A 17390-nucleotide genomic window follows, 5' to 3' on the forward strand; every position below is an offset into this window, starting at 1 on the left:
GGAGGAATCCCAGGCAGGAGAGGACTCGTCAGACTTGACAGTGACATGGCCTGCAGGACTATTGGCTTTCCTGGGTAAGGAGGAAATTGACACTGAGGGAGTTGGTGGTGTGGTTTGCAGGAGCTTGGTTACAACAAGAGGAAGGGATTTAGTGGTCAGTGGACTGCTTCCGCTGTCATCCAAAGTTTTTGAACTTGTCACTGACTTATGATGAATGCGCTGCAGGTGACGTATAAGGGAGGATGTTCCGAGGTGGTTAACGTCCTTACCCCTACTTATTACAGCTTGACAAAGGCAACACACGGCTTGACACCTGTTGTCCGCATTTGTGTTGAAATAATTCCACACCGAAGAGCTGATTTTTTTTGTATTTTGACCAGGCATGTCAATGGCCATATTCGTCCCACGGACAACAGGTGTCTCCCCGGGTGCCTGACTTAAACAAACCACCTCACCATCAGAATCCTCCTTGTCAATTTCCTCCCCAGCGCCAGCAACACCCATATCCTCATCCTGGTGTACTTCAACAGTGACATCTTCAATTTGACTATCAGGAACTGGACTGCGGGTGCTCCTTCCAGCACTTGCAGGGGGCGTGCAAATGGTGGAAGGCGCAAGCTCTTCCCGTCCAGTGTTGGGAAGGCCAGGCATCGCAACCGACACAATTGGACTCTCCTTGGGGATTTGTGATTTAGAAGAACGCACAGTTCTTTGCTGTGCTTATGCCAGCTTAAGTCTTTTCATTTTTCTAGCGCGAGGATGAGTGCTTCCATCCTCATGTGAATCTGAACCACTAGCCATGAACATAGGTCAGGGCCTCAGCCGTTCCTTGCCACTCCGTGTCGTAAATGGCATATTGGCAAGTTTACGCTTCTCATCAGCCGCTTTCAATTTTGATTTTTGGGTCATTTTACTGAACTTTTGTTTTTTGGATTTTACATGCTCTCTACTATGACATTGGGCATCGGCCTTGGCAGACGAAGTTGATGGCATTTCATCGTCTCGGCCATGACTAGTGGCAGCAGCTTCAGCACGAGGTGGAAGTGGATCTTGATCTTTCCCTATTTTAACCTCCACATTTTTGTTCTCCATTTTTTAATGTGTGGAATTATATGCCAGTATCAATAGCAATGGCCTACTACTATATATACTGCGCACAACTAAAATGCACCACAGGTATAGAATGTAGATGGATAGTATACTTAATGATGACACAGAGGTAGGTACAGCAGTGGCCTTCCGTACCGTACTGCTATATATAGTATACTGGTGGTCACTGTGTCAGCAAACTGCAAAACTAAAATGCACCACAGGTATAGAATGTAGATGGATAGTATACTTAATGACGACACAGAGGTAGGTACAGCAGTGGCCTTCCGTACCGTACTGCTATATATACTGGTGGTCACTGTGTCAGCAAACTGCAAAACTAAAATGCACCACAGGTATAGAATGTAGATGGATAGTATACTTAATGACGACACAGAGGTAGGTACAGCAGTGGCCTTCCGTACCGTACTGCTATATATACTGGTGGTCACTGTGTCAGCAAACTGCAAAGCTAAAATGCACCACAGGTATAGAATGTAGATGGATAGTATACTTAATGACGACACAGAGGTAGGTACAGCAGTGGCCTTCCGTACTGCTATATATACTGGTGGTCACTGTGTCAGCAAACTGCACAACTGAAATGCACCACAGGTATAGAATCTAGATGGATAGTATACTTAATGACACAGAGGTAGGTACAGCAGTGGCCTACTGTACTGTAATGCTATATATTATATACTGGTGGTCACTGGTCAGCAAAACTCTGCACTGTACTCCTCCTATATAATATTATACTGGTGGTCCCCAGTCCCCACAATAAAGCAGCACACTGAGCACAGATATGGAGTGTTTTTCAGGCAGACAACGTATACTGGTGGTCACTGTCAGCAAAACTCTGCACTGTACTCCTGCTATATAATACAGCTGCTCCCCAGTCCCCACAATTAAGCAGTGTGAGCACAGATATATGCAGCACACTGAGCACAGATAAGGAGCGTTTTTTTCAGGCAGAGAAAGGATAAAACTGGTGGTCACTGATTAGCAAAACTCTGCACTGTACTCCTCCTATATAATACAGCTGCTCCCCAGTCCTCCCCACAATTAAGCAATAAAGCACAATCAAGTTCACCAATAACGGAGAGGACGCCAGCCACGTCCTCTCCCTAACATTTCCAATGCACGAGTGAAAATGGCGGCGACGCACGGCTGCTTATATAGAATCCGAATCTCGCGAGAATCCGACAGCGGGATGATGACGTTCGGGGCGCGCTCGGGTTAACCGAGCCATACGGGAGAATCCGAGTATGGCTCGGACCCGTGTAAAATGGGTGAAGTTCAGGGGGGTTTGGTTTCCGAGAAACCGATCCCGCTCATCACTAATAAATATATATATATATATATATATATATATATATAAAATGTGTGGGGGGGTGTTTTAGCATCTATGATAAGTCAGGCATTCCCAACCATGGTTCTCAAGGCACAATAACAGTGCAGTTTTTAGGTATAGCCAGGCTTCAGCACAGATGGCTAAATCTGAATAACTGTGGTACAGTACTACTGCAGTCACCTGTTCTCAAGCATGGATGTCACCAAAACCTGCAATGTCAGTGTGCCTTGAGGTCTGAGGTTGGGACTGCCTGAACTAACTCCTCAAAGATATGTGTTATTTTCACATATTATCATTGTTAATAAGCATTCACATATTTTGATCATATTTGATCAATGATAATCTGTTGTGTCATATTCTGCTATACTTGTCTTTACATTCACTTCATTATCGTATTTCATAAGAGGGTCTGTAGTTCTTTATCATGGATTGCACTACGCAGAATATTACATTATTCACAGTAAAGGAGGGGAATGAATAAGGGGCGGGAGAGAAGACAGGGGAGGGAAGTGGGATGGAGCAGGACAGTGTATGCAGCAGCAGTAGTCTGTGACTCTCAACCTACTAGCACAGCACACGGAAGGACAGAGCTTAGGTTTGTTAGCTTTTCATGTTAACTTTGTTAAACATATAATTTTATGCATATACTACAGTGTTGTAAGAAGGAAAAGGGAGATTCACATGGAAATTTCAGACTTTGAAAAGGAAAAAAACAGGTTGAGACCAGGAAATCTGAAAATGAAAAGTGTAAACACTGGTTACAAAGCACGCAGCCTCTGTTCTTGTTTATTAGATGGGGTATAATAACATGTCGGAGCACTGCTGTGTATTAGTAACATGTCCATTATTAATCTCTATGCTTCTACTGCAGGATCCTTAGCTGTCTGCAGTGAAAGTCTCCAGAAATGTCCAGATCACAGAGGAGTTTGAAGAAGGGTAAGTGCGTGTTATATGGGTGTAGTGCTGAGCTTGTGTGTATGTGGACATTGCCTTCATATAACAATCATTTGGGACAGGGAGAAGAGATAATCCAGGATTTTTGTCAGGAGATTCAGTATGATGTATAGAGTCACCAACCTTATGTACAGGTCTTTCTGGGGGCATGCATACTGTAACGGTTATATGGGTCATATATATGACTGTAACTATTTGACAGCAGGCCATCACTTGGCAGTATGCTTACTGTAATGACAGGTCTGGAACAATTTATGCAGCTAGACAGATACCCGAGCATGCAGAGCTGTATTTATTATCTGACAGTCTACAGCCTTCTATTCATTTCTGTTTTGCAGTAATGCAAGTTTAGATATTTAAGCAAATATATTATCTAAACTGTAGTGTATATTTGTATTTGATTATCTGTTTACTACATTTTATTTTCTATTTGTGTATGGATTTTGGTTTCTACAAAAGGATTGCCTCTATGAAATACACAGTCCCTGATTCTAATTTGGAAGAAAAAATAGGATTTTGGTTAAATCCTTTTCTCTGAGTCCATAGGGGATACTGGAGCTGCTGTTTACAGTGGGGAATAGATAGGGTCCGAGAGGCGGTGCACTTTAAAATTTAGTGTGTGTGTGTTGGCTCCTCTCCTCTATGCCCCTCCCATCAGACCCAGTTTCAGAAACACTGTGCCCGAAGAGAACGGACTAGACTGGAGAGGAGGAGAATTTAAGGAGAACAGACAGAACAGGAACATATATACAAGAAGGGGCAAAAGAAACTCTCTTTTTCTGGGGGCACTCTTATAGTTATAAAATGTAACTTTTATTACTGTACTTTAAAAACAATACGTATTGTAATCACATACAGATAGACAAACATCACATATAACATATAGTTGTAGATAATAGCAGAGATGATTATCTTGCTGCAATATATGCTTCAAATAGACAATGTGTAGTTCACTGATAATTCAGAAAGCTTGAGCTGAATAATTATTTTTCTTTTTCAAAACTGGTGCCATATTTTCAAGGTCTCAGATAATTCCTATTGATACTGTAGGTAACACAGTTCACAGTGCAGATACTGTATACAGCTGGTAAGGAATAATAATGACTCCAAATAACAATCACCAATGAGTCCACACCCCAGAATATCTCACAAAATTGCCAAATAGTTGATGATATCAGTCCTTAATGTCAATATTGCTGATTAATAATATGCAATGTGAGGGTACAGGCAACCTTGTATTTTGACACTAATTGGTGCAGCTGCTGCTCTCTGTGTGCAGGGGCATTTATAGTGAGTGAGCGCGTCCCACAGTGTCACAGGGTTTGGAATGAGTATAATTTGGTGCTTCTGCTGTTGTAGTGTAACAACCTGAGTGCCCTGTTGTATTCAGCGCAGGGGCCTCAGTAGATCATTTCCCACAATGAGAGAGCGCCGACGTTGAAGATGATAGTGTCAGAAAAGATATAGAATAAAGACACACGGGCTGCCCTCAGAGTATGCTGCTTCCCTGCATATGCCACTGGTATTGGTGCAGGGTGAGCAATACTCTGACCTATTGTGATGTGTATGGAAAACAGAAAGGTCAGCGGTAGTTTTCTGTGCTCCAATGGCTGGCCGGTCCCTGGTGCCTAATGGTATTGCAGGGTCTCTAATCATGTCCTGCAGCACTTCTCACAGCGTCCTGAAAGCAAGGAGGTACCTGTTCAGAGTATGAGTATCGCAGCGGTGAATTTGCTGTTCAGTCCGGCTGTGTGATTCACACCCTAATTGATACACCTGTGCTCAGGTCTCCCCCCTCCCCTTTTCCCTTCAAATATCAGAACAGGAACATAATAAGAGAATTGAACAGCTGATACAATCAAGCAAACACACAATCAACAGGTCTGCAGGAGGAAGACTGCACTGGGTGGGCGTCCAGTATCCTCTAAAGATGCAGACAAAAGGATTTAACGGTGAGTACCAAAATCCCATTTTCTCAGTCATCCATAGGGGCTGCTGGAGCTGCTGTTTACAGTGGGTACGTCCCAGAGCTCCCATCCGGGTGGGAGTGTGCTGTGAACCCTGCAAGAAAGAGCGCCCAAACTGAGAGTCAGGCGTTGCCAAGGTATCAAACCTATAAATCTTTACAAAAGTGTTGCTTCCCGACCAGGTAGCAGCACGGCATAAATGAATCGCGGAAACTCTCCAGGCAGCCACTCAGGAAGAACCCACCGAACGGGTAAAATGAGCCGTAACGGAGGACAGCAGAGGCTTAGACACCCAAGAATAAGCCTGTTGAATAGTACATTTGATCCAACGGGCTATGGGCTGTTTCGAGGCAGTCCAGCCCATCTTATTGGTGTCATTGAGGATAAACAGGGAGTCTGTTTTCCATATGGCGGTAGACTTCTGCACATAGATACGTAGGGCCTGTACCACGTCCAGAGCCTGCCTAGTGCGTAATTAAGCCCTGTCGGCATGGAAGATGAGGCAAGGAGGTTTGCAGGACAGGGCCCCCAGCTCAGACACCCTCCGAGCCAAGGACAAGACAAGGAGAGTAGCTGTTTTCCACGTGAGATATTTGAAGTCTGTTGTCTCCAACGGTTCAAACAACGAACACTGGAGGAAATCCAGGACAAGTCCCTAGGAGAAGTTGGCGCAGTAAACGTGGGTTGGATACATAACACCCCCTGCAAAAACGTTTGTATGTCCAGCAGAAAGCCCAACCGTTGTTGGAAGAAGATCGACAGGGCTGAAATCTGAACTTTTAGAGACCCCAGTCGTAATCCAGGTTCCAAACCCGCCTGAAGGAACCTTAAGACATGACCCAACCAGAAAACCGTGGATGGATAACCTTTCCGTTCACACCAGGGAACATGAGCCTTCCAAATGCGGTGGTAATGCTTGGAAGTAACCTCCTTTCTGGCGCGAAGCATGGTAGGAATCACCGACTGCAGTATGCCTTTCCACGCTAGTAATGCATTTTCAATAGCCACCCCATGAAACGTAGCTGCCTTAAGTGTGGATATAAGAAAGGACCTTGCTGAAGAAGATCGTCCTGAAGGGGCAGGGGCCATGGGTCATCGACAAGAAGATCGTACAGGTTGGCATACCACACCCTGCGAGGCCAATCCGGAGCGATGAGAATCGTCAATACACCCTCTCGTTTTGCAAAGTTCCAAAAATGGAGACATTAAATTTCCACCACCTCTGGAGAGTAACCCGCACCAAGATAAAAGATGGCGCTATTACGACCAAAAAGTTGGGGTAGACCCTTGGTCCTTCCTGCTAGGCCTCCCCATTGCTAACGCACCTCCAAACTCCGGTAAACTACTGACACAGATTCTAAACGCGGCTAGGTGTTCAATTGCCCTCCAATGGAAACAGAGGGAGCCCCCCCCTATTAAACAGGTCATCAACAAAGTATGGTACCTCGCAAGCATGGAAAAAAAATCACTGCATACCTTCATAATAGATCTTTCCAGTTTCTCCTGAGTTGGGAACTATGGTTCGACTCTCAGGCTCCCGCAGGTGGAATACGATCCCCCGGAGGCTCGATGGCTCTCCTACTATGATCTCTGTAACCTCCTTACCTGACAAATAGATATAGGCTTACCCTTAAATTGACCTCTTCGTGTTCCTCAAGTAGCACTTTCCCGTTTTGTACTAGCGCCCTGTACGAGGTCAGCGGACTGCGGGGGCGCGCCGGCGGTGCCTCCAACCCTGTCTCTCCCCCCCCCCCTATTCTATTCCCCCCCCCGTCTTTTCCCGTCTTCCCTTCTCTCTCTTCATGCTCTCTCTCTCTTTTGTCTTTTTCATTATATTGCTATAGTTACGAGTCTAATCTCCGGTTTCCAAACGACTGAATAGCCTCTGTTCACCACGTAGCATAATTCATTGCTGTTTCTCGTTCTAACAAATGTATGGTTAATGGCTCTTATTCTATTTTTTTTTTTCTCCTCTTTTCGCATGTTGGGAACCGCATGTTCTTTGTATTACGGTTATATCTCTGCTTCTGGTAGTATATTGTTACACGAAGCAGCTCACCCCACGTGTGGTGGGGAGCTGTTGTGATATTTATAACCTGAAAATTAAAATAAACAATTAAAAAAAAAAAAAAGTTGGGGTACCTTCCTAACTATTTTTTAATATACAGCTGTGTGTGAGTATCAGGTTCTCCACATTGGTATGTGATTAAGGTTCATATGGTGCTACCAACTGGTTTAGATAGGGATATATTATCAGATCCCCACAGTAAGGGGACAAGAGAGAGAAACCAGTTATAAATGGGGTGCACACAACCCAACTAATAACAAAAATGATGCTTTATTAAGAATTAATTGAAGCTCCCCTGTATTGATATTATCCAATGGAGGCTTAAATGCCCACATACACCTAGCAATATAATTTTAAAAAATATTCTTTGTCATATAGGGACTTAACCGTCCTATATTGTTTGACGAGCAAAGTATTAAAATCAGACAAATGTGAGAGAGAATGAAAAAACTCACATTAATTAATCCAGAGCGTATTCATTTCTATATTTCCTTGCTGATATGCAATCCACTATTAAAATTATAAATATACATGTGCACTGTCTGATCTCAATGTGCAGCTGCACCGTTATTGGAATTATACCATCTCCACTGTTGTAAATACCTGCCTTTGTCTGCCTTGCAGTGGTAGTAAAATCAATGTAATTTTATATATATATATATATATATATATATATATACAGGTTGAGTATCCCATATCCAAATATTCCGAAATACGGAATATTCCGAAATACGGACTTTTTTGCGTGAGAGTGAGATAGTGAAACCTTTGTTTTTTGATGGCTCAATCTACACAAACTTTGTTTAATACACAAAGTTATTAAAAATATTGTATTAAATGTTCTTCAGGCTGTGTGTATAAGGTGTATATGAAACATAAATGAATTGTGTGAATGTAGACACACTTTGTTTAATGCACAAAGTTATAAAAAATATTGGCTAAAATTACCTTCAGGCAGGCCCGGCGCTACCCGCTCAGCGAAGGGATGCAGTGCAGGGAGGCGCTGGGACGGATAGGCGCTTCCCCTGCTCTGCATCCCTTCCCTGCTGCGCCGTCCTGTCCCCCCTCCTGCTGCTGCTGCTGCCAGTGCTGTGTCTGTCACTGTATGACAGGCACTGGCAGCGGGCACCTGCAGCATGAAAGGCCTCCTCCCTCCCCCGGGCCCTCACCTGGGCCCTCACCTGTGCTGTGTGACAGCGCCGCCGCCGAGTACGGGACAGAAGGGGGCGGAGCTACACGGGCCAGAAAGGGGCGTGGCTAAACGGTCCAGAAGGGGGCGGAGCTACACGGACCAGGCTGCTGTACAGAGGGAGACTGGCTTAGGTAAGTGGAGGGTGAGAGAGAAGTGTGTGTGTATATGGTGGGTGTGTATCATACTTGCCTACCTGACCCTCTCGATGAGGGAGAAAAAGCTCTGTTCCTGGACTTTCCTGGTAATGTATGATTGCCATCACCTGTGGTGAAACACCTTTCTTATCAATTAACTAGCTCACCACAGATGATGGCAATCATACATTACCAGGAAAGTCCAGGAACAGAGCATTTTCTCCCTCATGGAGAGGGTCAGGTAGGCAAGTATGGTGTGTATGTGTGTGTATATATGTGTGAATTGTGTGTTTGTGTGTGTGTGGTATGTCTGTGCGCGCGCTTTATGGACGCTACTACTGGGGGGGCATTACGTATAACGACGCTACTACTGGGGTGGGCATTACATGTAAGAACGCTGCTACTACTGGGGGGGGGGCATTACGTATAAGGACGCTACTACTACTGGGGGGGCATTACGTATAAGGACGCTATTACTACAGGGGTGCACTACGTATAAGGACGCTACTACTACTGGGGGGGGGGCATTACGTATAAGGACGATACTACTACTGGGGTGCACTACGTATAAGGACGCTACTACTACTGGGCGGGGGCATTACGTATAAGGACGATACTACTACTTGGGGGCATTATGTATAAGGACGCTACCATTACTGGGAGGGCATTACGTATAACAATGCTACTACTGGGGGGAGGGCATTACGTATAAGGATGCTACTACTGCGCGGAGCATTATGTATAAGGACGGTACTACTTCTGGGGGCGCATTACGTATAAGAACGCTACTACTACTGGGAGGGCATTACGTATAAGGACGCTACTACTACTGGGGGGACATTACGTATAAGGACACTACTACTACTGGGGGGGCATTACGTATAAGGACGCTACTACTTCTAGGGGGGAATTACGTATAAGGACGCTTCTACTACTGGGGGTGCACTACGTATAAGGACGCTACTACTACTACTGGGGGGTATTACGTATAAGGACGCGTCTACTACTGGGGGTGCACTACGTATAAGGACGCTACTACTACTGGGGGGCATTATGTATAAGGATGCTACTACTACTGGGGGGCATTATGTATAAGGACACTACTACTACGGGAGGGGGCATTATGTATAAGGATGCTACTACTACTGGGGGGGATTATGTGTAAGGATGCTACTACTACTGGGGGGGCATTATGTATAAGGACACTACTACTACTGGGGGGGATTATGTATAAGGATGCTACTACTACTGGGGGAGCATTATGTATAAGGACACTACTACTACTGGGGGGCATTATGTATAAGGACGCTACTACTACTGGGGGGGCATTATGTATAAGGACACTACTACTACGGGAGGGGGCATTATGTATAAGGATGCTACTATTACTGGGGTGCATTACACATAAGGACGCTACTACTACGGGTGGGGCATTACGTATAAGATTAATAAGATTGTGCTAGATTGTGGCGTAATTTTAAATGGGGGTACTATTGTGTGGCCATGCCCCTTACTTGTGAGACCACACCCCTTTTCCCGGCGCGCGCCAAAGGAATATGGGAGGGCGCAAATTTATAGTTTGCAGGGGGGCGCCGAACACCCTAGCACCGGCCCTGCCTTCAGGCTGTGTGTATAAGTTGTATATGTAACATAAATGCATTCTGTGCTTAGATTTAGGTCCCATCACCATGATATCTCATTATGGTATGCAATTATTCCAAAATACGGAAAAATCCCATATCCAAAATACCTCTGGTCCCAAGCATTTTGGATAAGGGAGCCTCAACCTGTATATATATATATATATATATATATATATATATATATATATATATATATAAAAGCACCATTTAGATTCAACTTGTATGTATCCATTCTTAGTTGCCAAATAGTGGCAGTGTATCTATATTGTAGCATTTCAATATAGAAGGACAAACTGTCAGTGGCACTGTATTAACATTGCAACATTTAGATACATGTGTTACTAATACTGTGTATCATCACCTTAAATAGTGGATTGCAGCATCCTCTTAGGGCTGTTTCACATGCAGCGTTTTTGCCCGGATGGCAAAAAGCCGGACTAACTTTGTCCGGTTTTTGTCATTCAGCAGAGTCATTCACACACAACGGCTTTGAGCCATGTGTAATGCTGTTGCGCATGTGCAGCAGCAGACACAGCTTGAAAAAAAACGTTGTGTGTGAAAGCTCCCATTCACACACACACGGTTCACTGCCTACAAGGACGGCACGGCCCCGGCACGGCAGCCGGACTTTTCAGTGGATATTTCTGGCTGCAACCAGTGGATATTTCCGGACGTGTGAAAGCACCCTAACCTTTACAATATGAATTACAATACCGGCACGGGAAAAAGCCATCCGGCTTTTTCCCGGCTCGCAAAAGCCGCCGCGTGTGTAATACCCCTAACTGTGAGAAATTAGCTCTATCATTTCACAAATTATCTGATTAATGGGGCAATTACAAATTAGATCTACTGAGTTAGTGCTGGCACAGCACTTCATCCAGCCTCAATTTTGGGGTTCATGAATGTATGGATAAGAAAGCACATATAATAATCAAAGGAATGGACACGTCTGCTAATTGTTTTTAATCTTTATTCACTATATTTGTTTTTTCAATCTTTCTCACATTTTTCTGATTTTAATACTTCACTCGTCAAACAATAAAGGACGGTTAAGTACCTATATGACAAAGAATATTTTTTTTACATTTTATTTCTAGGTGTATGTGGGCATTTAAGCCTCCAATGGATAATATCAATACAGGGGAGCTTCAATAAATTCTTAATAAAGCATCATTTTTGTTATTAGTTGGGTTGTGTGCACCCCAGTTATAACTGGTTTCTCTCTCTTGTCCCCTTACTGTGGGGATCTGATAATACACCCTCTAGTTTTTTTCGCTTCAGTACTCGAGGAAGCAGAGGAAAGGGAGGAAAAAGGTAGATCTTCCGGAAACACCAAAGAGTTGTTAGGGCGTCCACTGCCACTGCACCCGGATCCTGTATATGTGAACAATATCGGTTGAGTCAGTTGTTGTTGTGAGATGCTATCAAATCGATCTCTGGTGTCTACCACCGAGCGATGATCTGTTGGAACACCTGAGGGTGTACGCCCCATTCTCCAGGGTCTAGATCCTGTCTGCTCAAATAATCTGCCTCCCAATTGTCGACTCCGGGAATAAAAATTGCAGAGATTGTGGAGGCGTACTTCTCTGCCCATTGCAGGATCCTGGTTACTTCCCTCATAGCTGCCCTGCTTTTCGTACCGCCCTGGCGGTTGATGTATGCCACAGCCGTGGTGTTATCTGATTGTACTTGAACAGCGTGGCCCTGTAGTGGAGCTAAGGCCTGACGAAGGGCATTGAAGATTGCCATCAACTCCAGAATATTTATCGGGAGAGCAGCTTCCGTGCTGGACCAATGACCCTGAAAGTGAGAGCCTTAAGTCACCACCCCCCACCCTCTGATGCTGGTATCTGTGGTTAGGAGGATCCTGTTTCTTGTGGTGAAGGGTCGACCCGCCAGCAAGTGCGTGCTCTATAACTACCACAGTATAGACAGACAAGAGTGAGATGAAAGGCAGATTATCTGATGCATATGTAGATGCGAACCCATCTATTTGGAGAGTAGATCCAATTGAAATGGGCGGGAGTAAAACCATCCGTACTGAATAGCTTCAAAGGAAGCTACCATCTTGCCCAAAAGACGGATGCAGAGATGTATGGAAACTTGATGAGGTTATAGGACCAACCATACCATAGACTGAATGGCCTGGGCCTTGTCCAGAGGCTAGAAAACCCATTGCGACACAGCGTCTAGGATCATCCCCAGGAACTGCAGTCTTAGAGTGGGTTCCAGTTGAGACTTTTGAAAGCTGAGAATCCACCCGTGGTGGATGAGCAGATTCTGAGTGAGTGAAATGCTTTGGAGTAGCCATTCCCTGGAGGGAGACCAGATGGGGATGTGGAGGTAGGCATCCTTGATATCCAAAGAGACCAAAACTCCTGTTCCTCCAAACCTGCAATTACTGCCCGCATTGATTCCACCTTGAATCTGAAAACCCAAAATACGAATTCAGGGATTTCAGATTCAAGATAGGGGCACCACAAACAAATTTGAATATAATCCTTTGTTGCAGTGGTAAGGTGGCACAGGAACCACTACTGCCTGATCCAGGAGACTGTGAATGGCTTGCTGCAGAATTACCTGTTTTTCTTTTAAAACTGGCATACCTGAAGTGAAGAATCTATTCGGAGGAACAGTTTCGAAGTCAATTTTGTAACCTTGCTGAATGAGTTCCTTGACCCAGGCGTCTTGGCAGGTGCCCTCCCAGACATGACTGAAGTCCCTGAGATTAGCTCCCACCTTGGAATCTTCCCAGTGGGAGGGAAGACCATCATGCGGTGGACTTCTGTTCTGATGGAGCAGCAACAGTTGCTTGGCGTCCTCTACCTGTGGTACCACAAGAGGCGTGAGAGCCACCTCTGGCTGTGCCACGAAACCACGAGGGTCGAAAAGACCGGAAGGAGGGTCCCAAATAAGTACAGCGAGGAGGCGGGGCTGTAGAGGGAAGATAAGTGGATTTTCCTCCTGTAGCTTTAGATATCCACTTATCCAATTTGGCTCCAAATAGAGCATCGCCCGCGTAGGGGAGACTTTCAACCCCTCTTTTCGATTCTGCAACCGCAGACCACTGTTGGAGCCACAGCGCTCGGCGTGCGACACCTCCATAGCCGATATCCTGGAAGTGAGCAGTCCGATCTCTCTGAAGGCCTCACATAGATACACTGCAGATTCCTGGATGTGCTGTGACAAGGTGATTAACTCATCTTGGGACATATCACCCTGAATGCCAGAAGCAAGCTTCTGTGCCCATGCCTCTATGACCCTATTAACCCAGCAGCCAACTATCGCAGGGCGTAGTGAAACCCCCACTGCTGTGTACATATATTTAAGGGTGTTTTTCAACTTACTGTCAGACAAATCCTTTAGTGAATTAGCCCCTGGTACCGGAAGTATAATTTTCTTTGACAATCTAGATATTGTCGTATCCACTGGAGGAGGATTTTCCCAACGCTTTCTATTATCTGGAGGGAAAGGAAAAAAAGTAAGAATACGTTTAGGTATCTGGAATTTCTTGTCACGGTGTACCCAGGCCTCTTGAAATTGGCTATCCAATTCCTCTGATACATGAAAGGTTGCCAGTGATTTTTGCTTTTACCAAAAAAGGAAGGCTGAGCAGGTTCTGCCTCTTTATCTGGGAGGTTTAAGACATCCCTAACCATCTGTATAAAAGCAACCACCCTCTGAGAGGAAGTATTAAAATCTTCAATGTTTCCTCAAACTCACCCTCCTCTAGGGCCGGCATGTTGTCATCAACTGATGCATCAGATTGCAAGACCACTTTTTTGTCACAGGTTGAGCCAGGTGAGGCGAGCTGTGTTGTGAACCCATAGTGGTGACTAAAGTATCTACAGACTTGTTAAGTGCCAGGTCCCATCCGGACTCCGAGGCATGTGTGGGCTTCGCCTGAAGTTCCTGTCTGTCACGTTTGGCCGCAGCTAATTCAAATCAATGCCTGTAAGTGCCGACAGCCAGGCCGGAGAAGGGTCCTGAACCCCACTGTCTGTCTGAGAATCTGATTCTTCAGCACACTTTTCACAGAAAATTTAACTGAACACCCCTTACAAATTAACACTTTTCGTGATCCTTTTGTAGTATTCTTCCCTGCCATTCTCACAGTAACTGGCACACAATAAGCAAGAAGATATCAGACACAGTAATACCCCTTTCACACCGCACAAATAACCCGGTATCGACCCGGCATATTGCCGGGTCGACACGGGTCGGCCGTGCGGTGTAAAAGGGGCATAGCCGAAATCATTGGTCGCCTGACCCGGCAAATCATCCCGGGAATAAAGCAGTGTTATACCTGGGTTGAATACCGGGTCAGTGGCTGCGTAAACGGGCTCCCGGATCGATGCGTCCCGGGACACGTTTACTACAGCAGGGAGAGGCGGCGCGGAGATGATCTCATCTCCCAGCGCCGCCTCCACCTCCGCCCCCGGCTCTACCCCCCGCTGCTATGGCAACCCGCCCGGCATATTGCCAGGTCAGGGAAGCCTGCAGCAGCTGCCAATGCCGGATCCCACCTGGGAAGGACCCGTTTCCAATTACCGGGTGGGATCCGGCATTGGCAGTGTGAAAGGGGTATCAGTGAAGCAGCGGTTGATAGGAGAGAGCACCTGAGGGAAGGAGCCACCACCAGCCTGTATGCTTATACTAAGTAAAAGCACAGTCAGATATCAATAAATCACTCCAGATGGATCGCCTGTGAAAAAAAAAACCTTCTCCCGAAAACACACAGGTTCAGTGAAACCTGTGTATTTTCGTGTGAAACAGCCCCATTTTCGGACAATAATCGTAGACCACCTGTACATATATATTGTAGCAGAAATAGTTAAGAAATTAAAACTGTGGTGACATTTAATCTTCTGCACACTCACTAAATACATTTTAAAACAATTATAGCTACTTCATGCTATACTCTATTACAGTGGTTCTCAAGCTTGGTCCTCAGGACCCCAAACAGCTCACATTATCCAGGTCACCCGGCATGTGCACAGGTGTATTCATTACTCACTAACACATTTCAAAACCTAATTACCATAGAAATCTAGTACAAACCAAATGCGCTCGTATATGTAAACAGCCCGCACCCAGTAAACAAGGTATCACCTTTTACCTCAAACCAAATTTTTTTTTTTTACACACAACAAATCACTGTGTATTCAGGTGCTATATACTTATTTATTTTTGGTCACTGCTTGCGTCCTCTATGTATACCAAAAAAACTATATTAAAGATATAAGTGCAGAAAAAACATAGTGTAGATGTACGTCTTTCTCTTATAATGAAAAAGTTCCTTCTTGGACTCTTACCAATGTTAGTGGTTTACAATAATCGTAGACAACCTGTACATATATAAGGAGTGGACACTGCCGATTTCGGTATCCTCAAAGGAATAATTCTCAGATGTAAAGTGGAATGGAACATATGAAGAAAGAAAAAACTCCAATAGCGTAATACTGAATATTTACATTCAATCTCCTTAGAATCTAAATTCATAAACTCTTACCAGAGCATTTAGTCTACAAGAACTGTAGACATATGGACAAACATATGAGCGGACAATGCCAGTCACGATATCCTTTCATGCCACGCCAAACATCATAATCCGGTAAGACATGCAGAAAAAGAAATTGCTCCCAATAGTGTACTACAAAAATTTAATAAAAACAATTAAAAACAATACATCCCAATTAAGACAGTGGGTAAAGATGGCCTCTCACCAGATCATTTTGCCTACTAACAAGCAGACAAAAAGGTGTGTGTACAGTCTTGCAGGCACCCCTGGATGGAAGGTAAGTACCACAGAGAGAGTCCAACAAGTCCCCACTTCTCCTCACCAATGCGTTTTGAAACCAGGAAGGTTTCTTTTTCAAGGTATAGCTTGGCTGTAACATAACAAAATGTGGAAAAAGTGAAACGCTGTGAATACTTTTCAGATGCACTGTACAGTTTCTCTGTCCAAGTATGGTCTCCTGTGTGAGTTGTCGAGTGTCTATGTACACACCACTTTCAGTTGTCACACATGTGACACTAACATAACATGACAATAAGTGGGACCATCTCTGTGTGTGTGCTAAGACACCTCTTAGTCACCGCCCAGGAACACACACTACATTTTCAATACACTTGTCCCTGCATGAACTTGAAATTACAACAGCAACTCTGCACAGACACAATCGGGACAAATGCGCAGTGTGAATTAGACGCATTTGTAGAAGCCCTAATACATTTGTTATCGGCAGTGCATACACCTCTGGACCAGGTCAGTTCTGGTAATTCCATTACCATACAGGAACATGGCTAATTATCAAGATATTATATTGTGCCTCAGCAACAGCTGTCATTCTTGGAGTACTGTTAGATATTTCATAAGACAGAGGGTCTTTAGCTGAGGTAAGTCTTGCCAACAATCAGTATGCGACACACCATCTTCAGTCGCATCAGGTATCTTTAATATGCTCATGACTCTCTCTCCTAGGCATGCGCCCACAGAGGGCCAGATTAAGATCCCATTGGTCTGGATTGAGCCCCCTTCCGATCTTTGTTTATTAGAATAACTAGATAAATGCCTATTAGCATACTCTGGGTCCTTCAGTGCCCATTGGTCCACAGGCAGGAGGCTAGGCTGCATAATTGATAATCAGGTTGCGCATCCATGAGCAAGGTGGCCTATGTGGCTCTATCTGGATCTAGTCACTTAGGGGAATTGTAGTTTGTCTCCACTTGATTGTGTGACCATGGAGTCTTTGGGAGAATCCATGGTTGAAAGACCACTGCTTGTCTCTTTCGGAACCAGAATGGATAGTCCTCACAGAAGATTCCATCTTCATTGGTTGGTGCTCTATTCTTCCTGAAGACACTTGACTCCAGAATAAAATGGTCAGTTGTTCTGGAACTGAATGCAGTATAGAGTGCACAACACCTTAAGCACTTTTTTTATTTTTTTATTACAACAAACAACTCGTGATCATTTCTGAAATCTG

General features: G+C 44.7%; 1 protein-coding gene across 1 annotated transcript in view; it reads left to right on the top strand.

Annotated features, from left to right (window-relative positions):
* The first annotated feature begins 2951 nt into the window (after nucleotides 1-2951).
* The window catches only part of LOC135056609 (glutathione S-transferase omega-1-like), an 84736-nt gene continuing 70297 nt past the window's right edge, over nucleotides 2952-17390 (top strand). Inside the window, exons 1-2 of the mRNA XM_063962007.1 lie at nucleotides 2952-3038; nucleotides 3315-3379. Of these exons, the coding sequence (XP_063818077.1) occupies nucleotides 3349-3379 (31 nt within the window). The 5' untranslated portion in view covers nucleotides 2952-3038; nucleotides 3315-3348. The remainder of the gene's footprint in view (nucleotides 3039-3314; nucleotides 3380-17390) is intronic.

This window comes from Pseudophryne corroboree, chromosome 3, assembly GCF_028390025.1.
Source record: "Pseudophryne corroboree isolate aPseCor3 chromosome 3, aPseCor3.hap2, whole genome shotgun sequence".
NCBI classification, from domain to species: Eukaryota; Metazoa; Chordata; class Amphibia; order Anura; family Myobatrachidae; genus Pseudophryne; species Pseudophryne corroboree.